General features: G+C 33.3%; 1 protein-coding gene across 1 annotated transcript in view; it reads left to right on the top strand.

The window, feature by feature from the left end:
• Positions 1-18,684, top strand: part of Fastkd1 (FAST kinase domains 1) — a 45,966-nt gene that overhangs the window by 21,909 nt on the left and 5,373 nt on the right. Inside the window, 6 exon segments of the mRNA XM_047543724.1 lie at positions 903-1,017; positions 3,986-4,114; positions 5,064-5,195; positions 5,698-5,811; positions 17,242-17,380; positions 18,003-18,117. Of these exon segments, the coding sequence (XP_047399680.1) occupies positions 903-1,017; positions 3,986-4,114; positions 5,064-5,195; positions 5,698-5,811; positions 17,242-17,380; positions 18,003-18,117 (744 nt within the window).

The following is an 18,684-nucleotide window of genomic DNA, read 5'->3' as shown; positions in this document are numbered from 1 at the left end:
GTGAATTAAGATAGTGGAGAATAAATAATTTTTGTTTTTCCTTTTTTTATAATTCTATTGTATTGCTTTTATTGTTTTAAAATATTAGTATTCAAAAGTATAAGATAAGTGAAAACTTAGGAAATTATAAGGTATCCACTGACACCAGTATTCTTAAATTGTCAGTGTATTTTATTGCAGATTTATTTCTGAGACTAACTTGTAAAATGCCGCTTTATGGATTATGTGAGAAGAAACTCACTCATATAATCACTGTTGTATATGCAATATATATAATCAGGATAAGGGCTTTACTTAGATGATAGTATTTCTCAAATGAAAATAACATCTGTCTTATTTGCTTAGCTTAGTGCCTGGCAGTTATTAATTATTGGATGAGTGAGTGAATAATGAAATAAAAAAGAATAAATGAAAACAATATGCTGATGATTATAAATTAATAAACTATATTATATGATAATGCTATAAAATGCACTGACGTGAAAATAAATGATACTATTTCCTATTTTAATTAGTAATGAATTCTTCTGATTCTTTTTTTTTTTGGGTGCTGGGGATTGAACCCAGGGCCTTGTGCTTACAAGGCAAGCACTCTACCAACTGAGCTATCTCCCCAGCCCCGGTAATGAATTCTGAAGCAGAATTTTATAACTAACAAAATCAATTTGTAGTTTGTCTAATTTTTTTCTGCATTAGCACTTTTTTTGGAGTTTACTAATAATAATTAGTCTTGGGATTAAGTAAGTTCATAACAGGATAGAAAAATTAATAAGCAGAGTGATAACATCATTTAACTATAGACCTATTAGAAAAAAGTTGACCTAAAATATTAATTAGGCTAAAATTTTATTTCATTTTACTAAAGTTTAATTGCAAATTTTTTTTTTGTTTTATTTATACAGATTCATCCTTTTTCAGTTTTTGCTGTTATTCTTCCATTCAGCATCTTGAACTATGATCCACCTCAAAGGAATGAATTTTTTGGAACATGCATGCAATGCCTTAATTCTCACTTAGGTGGGTATGTTGTTTGGTAATGCATTGAATGAGTAGATGAGAGGATACTTGAGCTAAGTATGAGCTTAGAGGTCTCACTCATTATAGGGTAACCATAAATAGCCATGAATTCTGTACCTAAACATGCTTTGTATCCATTTTTGAAAATTTTATTTTGAAAAATGTCAAACGTATATAAAAAATTGAAAGAATTGAACAAGGAATACCTGTAAACTCACTTGTGTAGATTCAGTAATGTTACCTTTGTATCATCTGCGCCCTATTTGTTTTTCTCTCTTGTTCACTTTTTTGGAGCCATTTCTAAGTATATTGTAGGCTTTGTGATCTTTCATCTCTAATTTCTGTAGCATACGCTTTCTAAGAATAATAACACTCTACACTGTTGGCACTTCTAAGAAACTTAGTAATAGTTCCCAAATACCTAATATATATAGTCCTCATTTAAATCTTCCTAATTGCTCCTAAAATATATTTTAGAATGGTTATTTTGGACCCACGATCCATCAAGGTTCACTCTTTCCTTTGGTTATAATCTCTTCAGTCTCTTATAGTCTAGAATATTTTCTCTCTCTTTTTTTTTTAAACTTGGCATTGACATTCCATGGGGAATGTTTTTACTTTTTTCTGTTTGTTATTAAGGTTTTCAAATATTCAGAAAAATTGAAAAGACAATAACAGAAATGTGTATATATTGTATACTTAAAATCTAGCTTGAATAGTTATTAACATTCGAACAAGTAACATTTACTTCCTAGTCCACAATCACACTTTCTTAGTTGTTTTTTCTAACTTTTTAAATACAATCAGAATTGAGTGATTGTCACTTTTCCCCATCTTTTTCCTTGATATTTATTTTATAGAATAGAGATCAGCCACTTATTGTAGATTGTGTCACATTATGTATTTGTGTACTTCTTTTGACTTGTTCCTCCATTTCCTGTATTTCTAGTAAATTAGAAGTTAGGTATAGAAGCATAATTACGTTTAGGTTAAACATTTCAGCAAAACATACCTTGCTTGTAGTGCTGTATCTTATATTTATATCAGATCTGGAAACACATATTATTTGATTGTTTCTGTCCATTTTAACAGTTTGTTTATAGAAAATAAATATTTCTTAAGGGCTTTAGTAGATGTTTATGAATTGTCTGAAGGGTTAGTGCTCTGGTGCTGATGATTTTGTATATTATAAAAATGTTTTTTTGCGGTGCTGGGGATTGAACCCAGGGCCTTGTGCTTGCGAGGCAGGCACTCTACCAACTGAGCTATCTCCCCAGCCCCTATAAAAATGTTTTTAAATCATGTTTTAGTACTAGGAAAAAATAGAATAAAATTGGTCTTTCCTATCATTGGCCTTAGCAGAAGCAGTAGCAAAGGCAGGAAATTCTTTTTTCCCTGTTACTCCTTATTTTGGTTCCTGAATTGTGTTTGGGAGAGGTTTTCCTTCAAGGAGTAGGGTTTAAATTTTTTTTAATTGGTATAAAATAGTTATTGCAGAACAGTGGGTTTTGTTGTAGCATATTCATACATGCATATGATATAATTTGATCAGTTTCATTCCAGTCCCTCCCCTTCTTTCTCATCCTTCCTACCTCCTCCTGATTTCCTGCCTTTACCCTCGTGATTTCCCTTCTTCATCACGAGATTCCCCTGCCCTTTCTTTTCTCTCTAGCTTAAACATATGAGAAAACATATAGCACTTGTCTTTCTGAGTCTGGCTTATATTGCTTAATATAATGCTTAAGGGTGGGGTTTTATGGGGCTTTGCTTCTCAGATCTTAACCACTTCTTATCCATGGAAGTTTTAGAAGTGAAATATCTGGTAGTTCTTAACCTTTTCAGTGAACACCCACCATGTATTTTTTGTGTATGTGTATGGCACTGGGAATTGCGCATGTTAGGCAAGCACTGTTCCACTGAGCTACATCTCCAGCCACTTAAAAAATTTTTAATTTCAGACAACCTCAGGAAATTGTTGAGGCTTGTGATCCTCCTGCTTTAATCTTCCTAGTGGCTGGGATTACAGGAATGTGCCACTGCACCTGGCTTTACCACATGGTTATTGTCAGATACTCTGCCAGCGACTGGAGATAAGGGAGAGAATCAAAACATGTAGATTATCATTGCTGAATTTACTTTCTGGTGGGGAGACACAAGCATAAACCTTAGACAAATCTATAAGGTCATGTGATGAAAAGTACGCTCAAGAACATTACTGTAGGCCAAGTGTTTAGGATGGAGCATAGTGGAGTGGGGTGGGGTATTAGGCAAGGCCTGAGCCTCAGACATTTGTACAGTCAACCTGGAGTTCTGAGATCCCCAGAGAGCAGCCCAGTGTCATGGAGGTGGACTTTCTGAGTTAAACCCCACCCTCCACTTAATAACTCTGTCATCTGGGGCAAGTCTTTAACTTCTCTGTGCTTCCCTATTCCCGTTTAATATAAAACAGAGATAATATCTGTTCCTACTGTATACAAAAATGAGGTTTAAATTAGTTAACATATGTAAAGTGCTTAGAGTGGTACCTAACAAATTCTTAGCACTATTATATCATTATCACCAAACTTTGACCCTGAGAACTACACTATTTTCCTTTTGTCTTTAATTCTTTCTCTTTTCAAGGCAGTTTTTAAAACTTCTAATTAAATTATAATAACATTTATATAAACTTTGTATAATAGTTTGAATTTACCTACATTGAATCGCCCAGGGATTCAGAAACAGTAATATTATAGTGCCCTTCTTCTCTTGTCCTCCTTTCTTACCTACACCCCTACACCCACTTAACCACTATCCTGACTTAAAACTGTATGGAATAGTTTTATCAGTGATGATTTTATATATATATATATATATATATATATATATATATATATATAGTTTAAAACCTGTCTTTATCTGAATAATTATATATTTGTATATATGTGAGGTGGCTATATATTATACATTTTATTAAATTTTCTTTTAGGTACATTGGATCCTCTTATGTTAGTGTTCCTTGGTTTCTCTTTGGCCACACTTGAATATTTTCCAGAAGATTTGCTAAAGACAATTTTTAACATCAAATTCTTAGCAAGATTAGATTCTCAACTTGAAAGTATGTATCTACATTTAAATTTTAAAAATTATCACTTGTACTTTATATCTGAGTTTCAACTCTACCTACTGAAGCATTTAAATGTTAATAATTCTTTGTTTTCCCTATAATAAAAGTATTTCATGATGTTGTCAAGAAGTATAACTTATCTACTTCTTGTCTAACACCAGGCCCTGGGTTTTTCATGATTGTTGTAGAAAATTTGAAAAAACATAAAAATATAAAACAGAAAATAAAAAGTTACTCATAATTTTACCACGAGGTGAAACTGTCGAATAGTTTGTTCATTTCTTCCTTCTTTTGTTGGGTTATTTCTTTTCTGTTTTTCTCTTGCTTTTACATGATGATGTATCTGTGTATTTTTAAACAAATTTGGATTACTTATATATTTATTTTGTATGCTGTCCTTTATCACCTAACTATATTTTGAACAACTTTCCATTTCATTAAATATTTTTTGATATCTTGATTTGTATATATAATACACATTATGTGGATAATAAAATTCACTTATTATAGGTTGTTTCTTGGTCCTCATTGTTATAATAATAAATTATTACATATGACTCATTGATTGTTTCCTTAGAATAAATTTCTAAATATGGAATATTAGGTCAATGAAATTGATTGTTTTTTTGCTTATTTTGCCATGCTAGGTTTTGAACCTGAGCCTCATGCACCCTAGGCAAGTGCTCTACCACTGAGCTACATCCCCAGTCCTTGGTAGTATTTTTTAAAATGTAGTTTTAAAATTCACAACTAATGAAAGTGGTGTAGAAATTGGTCCTAGCCATGCTCCCAAAATGTAAAGCGTTTTTGTACAAATGAAGTGATTTTATAATATGAGTAAAAGTGTCAACCAAGAGTGGGGATAAATGATGTGAAAAAATGAGTTGTTTTTGCTAGGTCTAAACTATTAAAATCTTTAGTATTTTATTTTTAATTTCAGTTTTACCATCATCTCTACGTACAAGGGTCCAGTTTCGTCTTATGGAATTAAATAGAGCAGTCTGCTTGGAATGCCCTGAGTTGCAAATACCATGGTTTCATGACCGCTTCTGTCAACAACAGTATAATAAAGGTTTGAGTTTTCTTTTAGTGAGATAGTGAAGTTTAATTCTAAGGTAAAGTATTAGGTAGTATGTTGTTACTGTTGTTAAAACTAAATGTGAGACTAGAGTTTCCAAGAGGACCATAGCCTGTTTGTTTTTTTTTTTTTTCAGTTGAGATTTCGTAAGTATAATTTGTGTTATAAGAATTTCTTTTTAAATTTTCATTAGTTGTAAATGGACACAGTGCCTTTATTTTATTTATTTTTATGTGGTGCTGAGGATCGAACCCAGTGTCTCACACATGCTAGGCAAGTGCCCCACTACTGAGCTACAGTCCCAGCTCAAGAATTTCTTAAATAAGATACTAAATCTCTTGTTTAAGAGCAAGGACTTGTATTGAATTTTCTGTGATTACATATGGTATTATTGAAGCTATTAAATTGGAGATATTATCCTTTTTTTTTCATTTTGTAGAATTGGGATGACTCATTCAAAACTGACTTAAGTGGTCTCATTTTTATTTTCATAAAGATATTGGCAGTATGAATGGAGCACAACTACAGATTTCTAAAATGTTAGCAGAGGTACTAGGAGGAATCAATTGTGTGAAAACCTCTCTTCTTTCACCTTATTACCACACAATAGGTAAGTCATTGATAGGTAATTAACTACTTTCAGAGGACAGGAATTTTAATAGAGTCATCTCATCAACTGGAATTTGAAAAAGTTAAAATTTTTTTTGAGTTATTATGAAAATTTCCAAACACCATGGGCCAGTCTAGACAACTTAGTAAGACCCTACCTCAAAATGAAAAACAAAAAGGGCTGGGATATAATTTAAGGTCTATCTTTCACCAACTGTAAGTAAAACCCAGATTCAGATTCACTGAACTTTTCTGGATATTTAAAAGATTCTGTCTTCTCTACTTAGTGCCCTATTATCAGTAAAATGACTTACCTTGATTTATTATTTTAACTTCATCTCAAAAACTAACAGAGGGAAAAAAAAAAAAAAAAAAACAAAACCTAACAGAGGTATTTTGCCTGTCCCTAACCTGATCGATCAATCCTGTTTTTTTCAGGTAGTCTGGTTGCAAAAGCCATTCTGATTTAATTGTGGATGACCTAAGCTAGTGTGCTATCTGATGTCAGATGGCAGTACAGTATAAGATTCAAAAAGAGTGGGGCCCAGTGGTAGACACCTATAATCCCAGCTTATCAGGAGGCTGAGAAAAGAAGATTGCAAGTTCGAAGACAGGGTCAGCAGTTTAGCAAGACCCTGTCTCAAAATAAAAAATAAAAAGGACTAGGGATGTAGCTCAGTGGTAAAGTGCCCCTGGGTTCAATACCCAGTACTGTTAAAAAAAAAAAAAAGAGAGAGAGAGAGAGAAAGCGAGAGAGTTTCATAAAGATATTATTAAATTCAAGTGGTGGACTTAATGAAAAAGATAAAGCTTTAAGAGGATTAACATAAGGTTTCTATTATTAGGTTGGAAGGTATCTGTGGTATCTTCTTAATGTAAATGGTTGCCAGAAACCAAATATTATTTTAGTTACATTAATAATAAGGAAGTTAGTAGTGTCATTGTACTCTGTCCTTCAGATACTTTCTTTTGCATGTTGCTCTTTATGAGAAAAAATGACAAATAGGGTCAAGAAACAAAGGACAGATGGTGAAGGATCTAGAAATCATGTCTTAGAAGTAGAGAGGACTAGGACTACATAGATTTCAATCCTTAAGCAAATTCCTCTAAACCTTATTAGTTTCTTTATCTGCAATATGGAGATGGTAATGCCTGTTTAGTAGGATTAATTCAAGTATTGCATGTAAAGCGTTTCAAACTACCCTTGGAACAAAATAAATTATATTTGGGGGAAAAAAGTCAGCTAGGAATGTTTAATTTGAAAATAGAAGTCTCATGGGGAGCATAACTGTTTTAAGAGGTTTGCTCCAACACTGCAAAAACAAAACAAACATACAAAACAAAAAAACAAAGAAAAATAAATGTTTGAAGGATTGTCATATAGAAGAACCACTAAATATCTCCATTTCAGAGATAAAAAAAATGGTAAAATTAATGGAAGCACACTTTAAGTCAGTATAAGAATAATTATGGGCTACTTTATGAAGGACTTATGTTGGGGCAGAATATGGATGATCAGATGATCCTGTGTATGTGTGAGACTGATCTAGATAATCAGCACGAAACACATACTATCTTTTGTTTGGTTTTTATATTAATCAGGAGTAGGGTTGGTGATGAGTAACAAAAATCCACAAATATCAGGAACTTAAATTACAGGTTTATGTCCTTCTCCTCTACATGTAGAGTCTAGGACTGAGATGCCATCTCTACAGACATGAGGGATGCAGGATACTTCCACTTCTGGTCCAACATAGCTACTCCAGCTTCAGCCACTAATCTACAACCCAAGCAGAAGCGGAGGGAAGAAACAGGAAGGATATATCTTATCTTTAAGCACAGCTTCCTGAAGTTAAACATACCATTTTTAATTATGATCTATGGCCATACATGGCTGCAAGTGAGTTTAGAAAATGCGGTTTTTATTCTGAATGATCACATACTTAGCTAAGATGTAGGGTCTCTATCATTAAAAGTAAAGGGAAGAATGAATACTGGGGGACAACTTGCAGTCTCTGCTAGAAATATTATTTATTGTAAAAGTAATACTCATGGAAGTAAATGTACTAAAATATGAATATGAAAATGATTGGTAATTCCTTCTCATAGAAGGTTCTTTGACAGTTTAGAATTAAACAGGCTCTATTTCCAGCTCCTTATTCCTATCATCTCATTTCATTCTTTTTGTTTTCTTAACATTTCTTTCAAACTAGAAATAATGCACATCCATCATAGAACAATTGAAGAACACAGAAAAGTTAAAAAAAAGAGAGAAAAATCACTCATAATAACCCCCTAAAATCAAGCATCATACTTAAACAAGGATTATTACATCATAGGCCCATTGTATTTCTATTTTGTATTTTTAACTCCCACTGTCAAGAGAGTTATTTTTATGTGAAAATGTATATAAATTTTTAGAAATAAGATTTGATTAGTAATACTTGTATATAGGGAACTGGCATGATTAAGACAACATTTACTATGATTAAAAACTATGGAGTAGAACTTAAGACATTTAAAAAAAAAACACTTAAAACAATCATATGAGCAGGGTGCTGTGACCCACGCCCATAATTCCAACAACTCCGGAGGCTGAAGCAGGAGGATTGTAAGTTCAAGGCCCATCTCAGCAACTTAGTGAAGCCCTAAGCAACTTAGACTGTTTGAAAATAAAAAATAAAAAGGTCTGGGGATGTGGCTTAGTGTTAAAGCACCCCTGGGTTCAATCCCTAGTACAAAAGAAAGATCATATGATATGTGCTTTACCATAGAATAAACCAGAAAAGGTAGATAACCATAAATAATAATTACCCATGATATAGCCACCATTTACTTTTGGTGTCTGTTTTTATATTCATAACTTTGAACTCATGATCCTCCTGCCTCAGTCTCTTGAGCCGTTGGAATTATAGGCGTGAGCCACCAACCCTGGCAGTGATTAAGCTTTTTTTTTTTTTAAAGAATTCTATTTGTTTTTAGAATTCTATAAATTCTTTTTAAAAAAGAATTTTTACAGACAGCATTTTTATTCATTATATTCAAATGGGGCACAACTTTTCATTTCTATGATTGTACATAATGTAGATTCACACCATTCATGTAATCATACATGTACACAGGGTAATAATGTCTGTCTCAGTCCACTGTCTTTCCTTCCCCCACCCTCTACACAATACGACGTTCCTCTATTCTTCTCTTGCTGCCTGCCCATCCTGCCACCCCTCCTTCTTTATGTATCATCATCTACTTATCAGAGAAAACATTTGACCTTTTGCTTTTGGGGATTGGCTTATTTCACTTAGCATAATTTTCCCCAGCTCCATCCATTTACCAGCATGTGCCACAATTTTATTTTTCTTTATGGCTGAGTAATATTCCGTTGTGTATATATGCCACAGTTTCTTTATCCATTCGTCAATTGAAGGGCATCTAGGTTGGCTCCACTATCTAGCTATTGTGAATTGAGCTGTTATGAACACTGATGTGGGTGCACCACTGTAGTATGCTGATTCTAAGTCCTTTGGGTATAAACCAAGGAGTGGGATAGCAGGGTCAAATGGTGGGTCCATTCCAAGTTTTCTGAGGAAACTCCATACTGCTTTCCAGAGTGACTGCACCAATTTGCAACTCCATCAGAATTGTATGAATGTGCCTTTTCCCCCACATTCATGCCAACACCTATGTTTGCTTGTGTTCTTGATAATAGCCATTCTAATTGGAGTTAGATGAAATCTTAGGGTGGTTTTAATTTGCATTTCTCTAATTACTAGAGATGATGAGGACTTTTTCATATATTTGTTGATCACCTGTATATCTTCTTCTGTGAAGTGTCTGCCCAGTTCCTTAGCACATTTATTGATTGGGTTCTTTGGATTTTTGGTGTAAAGATTTTTAAGTTCTTTATAAATTTTGGAGATAAGTGCTCTGTCTGAAGTGTGTGTGGAAAAGATTTTCTCCTACTCTGTAGGCTCTCTTTTCACATTATTGATTGTTTCCTTTGCTGAGAAAAAGCTTTTTAGTTTGAATTCATCCCACTTATTGATTCTTACTTTAATTTCTTGTGCTCTGGGGGTCTTGTTGAGAAAGTCTGGTCCTAATCCAACATGATGAAGATTGGGGCCTACTCTTTCTTCTATTTTGTGAAGGGTCTCAGGTCTAATTCCTAGGTCCTTGATCCATTTTGAGTTGAGTTTTGTACAAGGTGAGAAATAGGAATTTAATTTCATTTTACTGCCTGTGAATTTCTAGTTTTGTCAGCACCATTTGTTGAAGAGGCTATCTTTTCTCCATTGTGTATTTTTGGCACCTTTATCTAGTATGAGAAAACTGTACTTATGTGGGTTTGTCTCTGTATCCTCTATTCTGTACCTTTGGTTTACCTGTCTATTTTGGTGCCAATACCATGCTGCTTTTGTTACTATTGCTCTGTAGTATAGTTGAAGGTCTGATATTATTTCTTTGGCTATTCTGGGTCTTTTGTTCTTCCAGATGAATTTCATGATTGCTTTCTCTATTTCTATGAGGGATGTCATTGGAATTTTAATTGGAATTGTTTTAAATCTGTATAGTGCCTTTGGAAGTATGGCCATTTTGGTATTGATTCTGCCTATCCAAGAACACAGGAGATCTTCCCATCTTCTAAGGTTTTCTTTAATTTCTTTCTTTAGTGTTCTGTAGTTTTCATTGTAGAGGTCGTTCACCTCTTTTGTTACATTGATTCCCAAGTATTTTATTTTTTTTTAGGCTATTGTGAATGGAGTAGTTATACTAATTTCTCTTTCAGAGGATTCATCACTTATGAATAGAAATGCGTTAGATTTATGTGTGTTGATTTTATATTCTGCTGTTTCGCTGAATTCATTTATGAGTTCTAGAAGTTTTCTGGTGGAATTTTTTGGATCCTGTAAATATAGAATCATGTCATCGGTAAATAATGATAACTTGAGTTCTTCTTTTCCTATTTTATCCCTTTAAGTTCTTTGGTCTGTTTAATTGCTCTGGCTAGTATAGAATCCTATATATTCTTTAATATTTTTTCTTAGTTGTTGATGGACTTTTTTTTTTTTTTTTTTTTTTTTTTTTTTGGGTGCTGAGGATCGAACCCAGGGCCTTGTGCTTACAAGGCAAGTACTATACCGACTGAGCTAACTCCCCAGCCCCTGGACTTTTATTTATTTATTTATATATGGTGCTGAGAATTGAAACCAGTGCTTCATACATGCTAGGCAAGTGCTCTACCACTGAGCTAAAACTCCAGCCCTGGTGATAAGTTTTTATATGTGAGTTTTGGGACAACATTTAGATCATAGCACTTCATAATTTAATTTATATGTTGTGAATATTTTTATATGCCAACAGATATACTAATCCAACATCATTTTTAGTGTTTGCATATATTCCTTGAATGTATGTTCTATGATTAGATCAGTTCATAAAAATTTTTTGCTGGTAAATACATCTCTCAAACAATGCTGCAATTTTATATAAGAACAGTAAGAGATATACCTAATTTAAGTGTTTTATATATGTGTATGTGTATATATACATATACATATATAATAAAATTATTTATTATATCCCATAAAGTATATAAATTATTGTACTTTTCAGATGAGGAAACTGAGGCCCAGAAACATTATCGTTCGCCCAAGTTTCTATACCTGGCAAATGACAGAGCCAGGATTTGACTTTGGCATTCTGGCTCCAGAATTCAGTCTCTTAATGATTGAACTGTATTTCATGTTTCATAATTAACTTGAAGATGCTTCAATGCCCCAATTTCTCTTATGTGTAAAAAGTAGATAGTCAATTTCCTCCTTCCTCCTTTTCATTCATTGTTTCTCTTTTATTTCTTTCCTTTTTTCTTGGCTTAAATTATTATTTTTTTGAGATGGGGGTCTTACTGTTTAGTCTAAACTTGTGATCCTCCTGCCCTCAGCTGGAGATAGGTGGACATGTACCACTCCGCCCACCTTTATATTGTTTTTTTATTATGGAAATTTTTGAGGGGAGTACTGGGGAGTGAACTCAGGGGCACTCAACCACTGATCCACATCCCCAGTCCTATTTTGTATTTTATTTAGAGACAGGGTCTCACTGAGTCACTTAGTGCCTTTCTTTTGCTGAGACTGGCTTTGAACTTTTGATCCTCCTGCCCTAGCCTCCTGAGCCACTGGGGTTACAGGTGTGTACTACCGCACCCAACTATTATGGGAAAAATTTAAACATATAAAAAGGTAGACTAAAATTGGGCATGGTGGCACACACCTATAGTTCCAGGTACTAGGAGGATGAGGCAGAGCCTAGGAGTTTGAGGCCAGCCTGGGCAACACAGTAAGACACCCATCTCAAAAAGCAAAAAAAACTAGAATTAGAATATATAATGAATGAATTCCATTCAGAGTCACATTTGTCAATATCATTCATCAGAGTCTATCGGCTTCTTTTCAAGTAATTTATAGACAATATTATAATTTCAGAATGTATATCAAATGATAAGGATGATTTTATTAATTTTTTCTGTAGCTTTATTGAGGTAAAATTGAAGTACAATAAAATGCACATGTTTAAAGTATGCATTTGATCAGTTTTGACATGTAACCAATACAATCAATATAAAAGCATTTCCATTAACTTTTAAAAAATTTGACATCATACAGTATTTCCTGCATGATTTATTATATTAGAAATCAATCAAATTAGATGTATAGAACCCTACCCCCACATGTCAATTATTCCAAAATTAAGTGGTGTCCTTATAAATGTCACAGAGGTCAAGGAAGAAAGCACAGGAAAAGTAAATAAAAATTACTTTGAACTAAGTGATAATAAAAGCTTAAAATATCAGGATCTCTGGGATAAAACAGTACTCAGATGAGCATTTATAACTTAAAGTACTCTATCAGAAAGATGCTAGAATAATAAATTATTTTCAAATTATGTAGTTGGAAGGAAAAAATAAGAGTGGGAGCAGAAATATATGAAACAGAGAAGAAACAGTACAGCTAAAATTTGATAAAAATCAAAGATATCTAATCAAGAAAAAAGCAAGAACAAAAATTAATATCAATGGAAAGGAGGCTATCAAATGTACAGATGCTAAAAACATATTAAGGTAATATTACAATTATATGCCAACATATGTGATAGCCTATATAACATGGTCTGTATTAGAGAAGGATCTGTTTTCTTCTGAGAAGACAGTGTATTCAGTCATTGATGGATGAAATATTCTGTATATGTTCAGTCTAAATTGTCAATTGTATTTTTTACTTCTGTAGCTTCTTTATTTAGTTTCATTTTGGAAGATTTATCCAGTGGTAACAGAGGCATATTGAAGTTACCCAGTATTATTGCGTTGCGGTCTATTTGATTCTTGAAATTGAGAAGGGTTTGTTTGATATACATAGATACTTCATTGTTTGGGGCATAAATATTTACAATTGTTATGTCTTGTTGATGTATAATTGCCTTAAGCAGTATGAAATGGTCTTCGTTGATCCTTCTGATTAACTTTGGCTTAAAGTCCACTTCATCTGATATGAGGGTAGAAACCCCTGTTTGTTTCTGTGACCCATGTTAGTGATATGTTTTTTCCCATCCTTTCACCTTCAGTCTATAGATGTCTTTGCCAATGAGATGAGTCTCTTGGAGACAGCATATTGTTGGGTCTTGTTTTAATCCAATCTACCAGTCTGTGTCTTTTGGTTGATGAGTTTAGGCCATTAATGTTCAAGGTTATTATTGAGATATGATTTGTATTCCCAGTCATTTGGAGATATTTCTAGTTTTTGGTTTGAATAAATTTCTCCTTTGATCAACTATTCCTTTAGTGTAGTGCCTCCCTTTGCTGGTTTTCACTTTTTTTTTTTTTTTCATTCCATCTTCATGGAATATTTCGTTGAGAATGTTCTATAGTGCAGTCTTTCTAGTGACAAATTCTTTTAACTTTTGTTTATCACAGAAGATTTTTATTTCATCTTCAGATCTAAAGTTTAATTTTGCTGGGTACAGGATTCTTGGTTGGCATCCATTTTCTTTTAGAGCTTGGTATATGTTATTCCAGGACCTCCTAGCTTTGAGGGTCTGGGTTGAGAAATCAGCTGAAATCTGAATTGGTTTTCTCCTATAGGTAATCTGATATTTTTCTCTTTCAGTCTTTAAAATTCTACCCTTATTCAGTATGTCAGGCATATTCATTATAATGTGCCTTGGTGTGGGTCTGTGGTAATTTTGTACATTTGGGGTCCTATAAGCCTTGTGTATTTGATTTTCCATTTCATTCTTTAAGTTTGGGAAATTTTCTGGTATTATTTCATTGAAAAGATTGTGCATTCCTTTGGTTTGTGTCTCCATGTCTTCATCTATCCCGATAAATCTTAAATTTGGTCTTTTCATGTTATTGCATAGTTCTTGGCAGTTGTGTTCATGGTTTCTTAACATCATCTTTCCCTGGTCAACTCTGTTTTCAACATTATATATTTTGTCTTCATTGACTGAGCTTCTGTCTTCCAAGTGGTCTAGTCTGTTGGTATTGCTTTCTATTGATTTTTTAATTTGGTTTATTGTTTCCTTCATTTTGAGGATTTCTGCTTGTGTTTTTTTTTTTGTTGTTTTTTTTTTTTAGAATCTCTGTCTCTTTATTGAAGTGACCTTTTACTTCCTGTTTTTTCTCTCAGATTTCGTTTCTTATACAATCCTTTATTTCATAGATCAGTTTAACTATATACTTTCTAAATTCCTTCTTAGGCATTTCTTCCACTATGGTGTCTATTAATGGATTCTGTTATTGGAGTATCTTAGTTTATTTGGGGCTATTTGTTCCCTTGGTTTGTCATGTCATTTGTTTGTCTACCTAGCTAACATTATGAATCTTAGGGAGTAGAGTTTCTGTCCTCTGGACTTACAGTGTTCCTGAAGGTTTCCAGAATCTCACTGTTTAGAGGGAGACAAATAATAACAACAACCAATGCAAACAATGTATAGCATTAAACCAAATAGTTCCTACTATGATATCTATAATGTTAATTATTATAATACACAGAAATGATATGATCAGTTATTGCCTACAATAAAAACAAGTTTGCAAAAGGGTTTATAATTTGAAATGGTGGATAGGGAGAGAACAGAAGTGATATAGGATGTGATGATTATGAGGGAGGAGGAGAGAAGTAGTAGTAAAAAATTAAAGGAAGTGTGAAAGAGAGAACAATAAAGATTGACTGTTAGTAGAAGAGAAAATCAAGGGAAACGGGGGGAAAAATATATAAAGTAAAAATAAAAAAAATTAAAAATAAAAATACAAAATAAAATGAAAATATACTAATTAAGCATCCTAGTTCACAAAAAACTGATGAAAAATAACAGGCTTCAAAAATGCTAGAAATGAGAAAAAACAAATATGAATATGAATAAATGTCCATGTACCATTAAGGTCACAATTAAACAGAGAAAAAGAATTTTTAAAAAAGATCTTGATGAAAAGTTAAAGAATTCTTTTCGCTAGAGTTCAAAAGATTCTCAGTTTCTCTTTTCAGAAGTTTAGGTGGGTTCATCTGGAGCATGATGTTCCACCGTCTGGATTGCTAGAGTGAGAGAGGTAATCCTGCAGGCAGAGTTTAGGCTCAGGTGGGCTCCAGGCTCTTCACTGAATGCCAGTTGGTCTGGAGATTTTAAATCAGTGCACCTCCAGTGCCCAGCACTTGCTGGTCCATGCTGGAAGACTATTCCCCAAGGGTCTCCCCTGGGTTCCAATTGTGTGGTAGGGGACCTAAGTCTTAGTCCCCTATGTCACCTTCAGACTCCATGTTTCCTGTTCATGTTTCAGTTTCCAATTTCTCCCACCCCCACCCTTCCGAGTTCCTGCCAAATGCATCTCTCCCAGTGGGTCCTGCATGCAGTCGGATTGGAGTGGGAGGGGTAGAGCTGGGTAGGTTTCCATGACCATTTGTACCCTGTGTAAACGGTAAGGATGATTTTAAAAACATGACAGTATCAGCATTACTTCCCCCACAATAGCTAATAATAATTTCTTAATATCACATAGCCTTTTGTTTTTATGTTTTATTTTATAGTTTATTTGTTCAAATTGGGATCCAAATATTGCATTTATTTTGTTTGTTTTGTTTTGTTTTTCCTTCTATTTTGCAATGCCGGGAATGGAACCCTGGGCCTTATGCATGCTAGGTAAGTACTCTACCACTGAGCTATATGCCCAGTCCTGATTTGTCTTTTTAAGTTCTACTTTTCTTTCTTTTTTTCTGTGATAAGTTTATTTATTGAGAAAATTTTTGTTTTCATAATTGAAGACTTCTCCAATTGTGACCCTGTGGTGACATTTAATCTACTCATATTTCTCTTGTATTTCCTATAAACTAGTAGTCAGAGCTAGAGGCTTGAATGAATTTTAGATTAGGTTGTTGCTTTGATTTTGGCCATGATGTGTGCTTTTTGCATTACATCACTGTGTTATTTTATTAATGCTTTGCTGTGGGTTTGTATGTCAGCAACTGATTCATTCATTAGAAACTTTCCTCATCAACTCTTTACATATTAACTTTAGCAGTCATTAATGATCACTCATTGCGTAAATGCATCATTCATTAGGGATGGCAGTATAGCAATATTCCACATCTATCATTCCTTCTACATTTATTAGCTAAAATTTATCTAAAAAGAACTTTCCCATTCAATTAATTTAACTAACCTTATGTAAAGTTCATATAGGCAAGACATACATATGTTTAAATTTTTTTTTATTAGTTTTCAGAGAAGTGTTTTTAGCTTTCTCCAAATGTGATTGAGACTTAAGGAAATTAAAATAAAACTTTAGGGCTAAGGTTGTGGCTCAATGACAGTGCTTGCCTAGCATGTGTGAGGCACTGGGTTTGATTCTCAGCATTGCATATAAATAAATAAAATAAAGGTCTATCAACAACTAAAAAAATATTTAAAAAAAATCTTTTATGTGATTTGGCCTTGTACAGTGCTAAATGCAGCCCTGGGCTATGGTTTATTAATAATTGCTGGTTGATTTTTTATTGATTGATTTTTAAAGAGTGGTGCTATTGGCCAGATCTTATGCAGTAAGCTGGATTAGTAAGTTGGATTATTAGGTTTATCATTCTTTTGTGTATGTATATGTATATATGTTTATATATTTAAAATATATTTTAAACTAGGTGTGGTGGTACATGTGTGTGATCCCAGTTACTCTGGAGAATAAGGCAGGAGGATCCCAAGTTTGAGGACAGTATGGGGAACTTTGTGAAACTATCTCAAAATAAAAAATAAAAAGGACTGGGGATATAGCTCAGTGATAGAGAGCCCCTGAATTCATAAACAAAACAAAGCAAAATAAAGTATGTTTTAAACTTTTACCTATAAGAATTTGTCTAACTTCTACTATCAATTCCTGTACTTCCTTAAGAGTTTGAGTGTATCTTAGATAAAAGAAAAAAACCTATTCCTTATGGAAGCCATAATATAACTTTTGGAAAACTACCAGGAATGTACTGGGAATCAAATATCCAAATAGTTGGATCAAGTCTTCCACCAGGAGCTGAAAGGTAATTTATTTCCTAGTTTTAGATTTTACCTAAATAGTAAATTTGGCATTGATACATTATGACCTCAGTTATCAAGCACTGATTATAGTTGCATTTGTTCTTCATATATCTCATACAATTTACCTTTCCCTGTCCTGTGGCTTCTGTCCTAATGTCTTGCCTTCAGCTGTCCCTAACCTGGGGATTTCTTGGAAGTGCTGACCTAGTTATCCTTAACAGAATGTAAATAGTATGTTCTTTTCCATTCCCATCTCACTCTTCTTTTCTGATAACACTTAGCCCCTCCTACATTGCATTAGTTACTGTATCACATATGTTCTTTGACTATAAATTATGCTACTTTATGTGTAAGTTCCCTATGAATATAGAGTAGGCATGTAGTAAGTATATATTAGACAAAGAAACAAATATGAAAGTCAGGAGATGATTTACTATAATTCAATTTAATGAATAAGTTTGTTTTGAGTTTTTAATGTCTGAGTTAGAAAAATAACTTGGTATACTCATTTATATTCACTTGGCTTTTGTTACTTTAAGATGCATTCTTGTTCCTGAAAGACTTGTAATTATTGAGTTTCTCATTTAAATTTTTAAAGTAAATATTTATTTTTGTTTTATGTAGGATTGCTTTTGAATTTTTGGATTCAAAAGCTTTTTGTAGAAATATCCCTCACATAAAAGGAAAATCTGCTATGAAAAAACGACATTTGGAAATTTTGGGCTATCGTGTCATTCAGGTATGAAACGTTCATATGAATTGCTCAGCCTTTGAAACTGGTGATAGGGGTTGTAGCTTAGCAGTAGAGTGATTGCCTAGTACATGTCAGGCACTGGGTTTAATCCTCAACACCACGTTAAAAAAATAAGTAAATAAAATAAAGGTATTTTGTCCATCTACAACTAAAAAAAATATATAAAAAAAGAAATACTGGCTATACATGTGTTTTCCTTTAACATGAAAGTTCTATAATACCTTTTTATATTAAAAAAGTTACATTAAGGTATCTCTGAAACAACACCTTTTTTTTAGTAGACTAAGAAATGAAAAATCATCATTCTTTTATTGTCTCTAGAAGATCTGTTGATTTGTGTATTTAGTTTATGATATTGGCATTGTGGAGATGGACAGTTACAAAAGGAAAAATCTAACATACAAGCATTGAGAGAATATAGGAAAAAATGTCCATCATTGATGTTGTAGGAACAGGGGTGATTAAAGGAGTTATGAGGCGAAGAAAGGTCTTCTAGGCTGTGTCTAGAAACAAATACCCACTTAGTTTCCAAAAAAGGTTCAAAGGCTATGC

This window comes from Sciurus carolinensis, chromosome 3, assembly GCF_902686445.1.
Source record: "Sciurus carolinensis chromosome 3, mSciCar1.2, whole genome shotgun sequence".
Taxonomy (NCBI): domain Eukaryota; kingdom Metazoa; phylum Chordata; class Mammalia; order Rodentia; family Sciuridae; genus Sciurus; species Sciurus carolinensis.
Note: the sequence above shows the minus strand (reverse complement) of the source record. Positions and strands in the feature narration are given on the sequence as shown.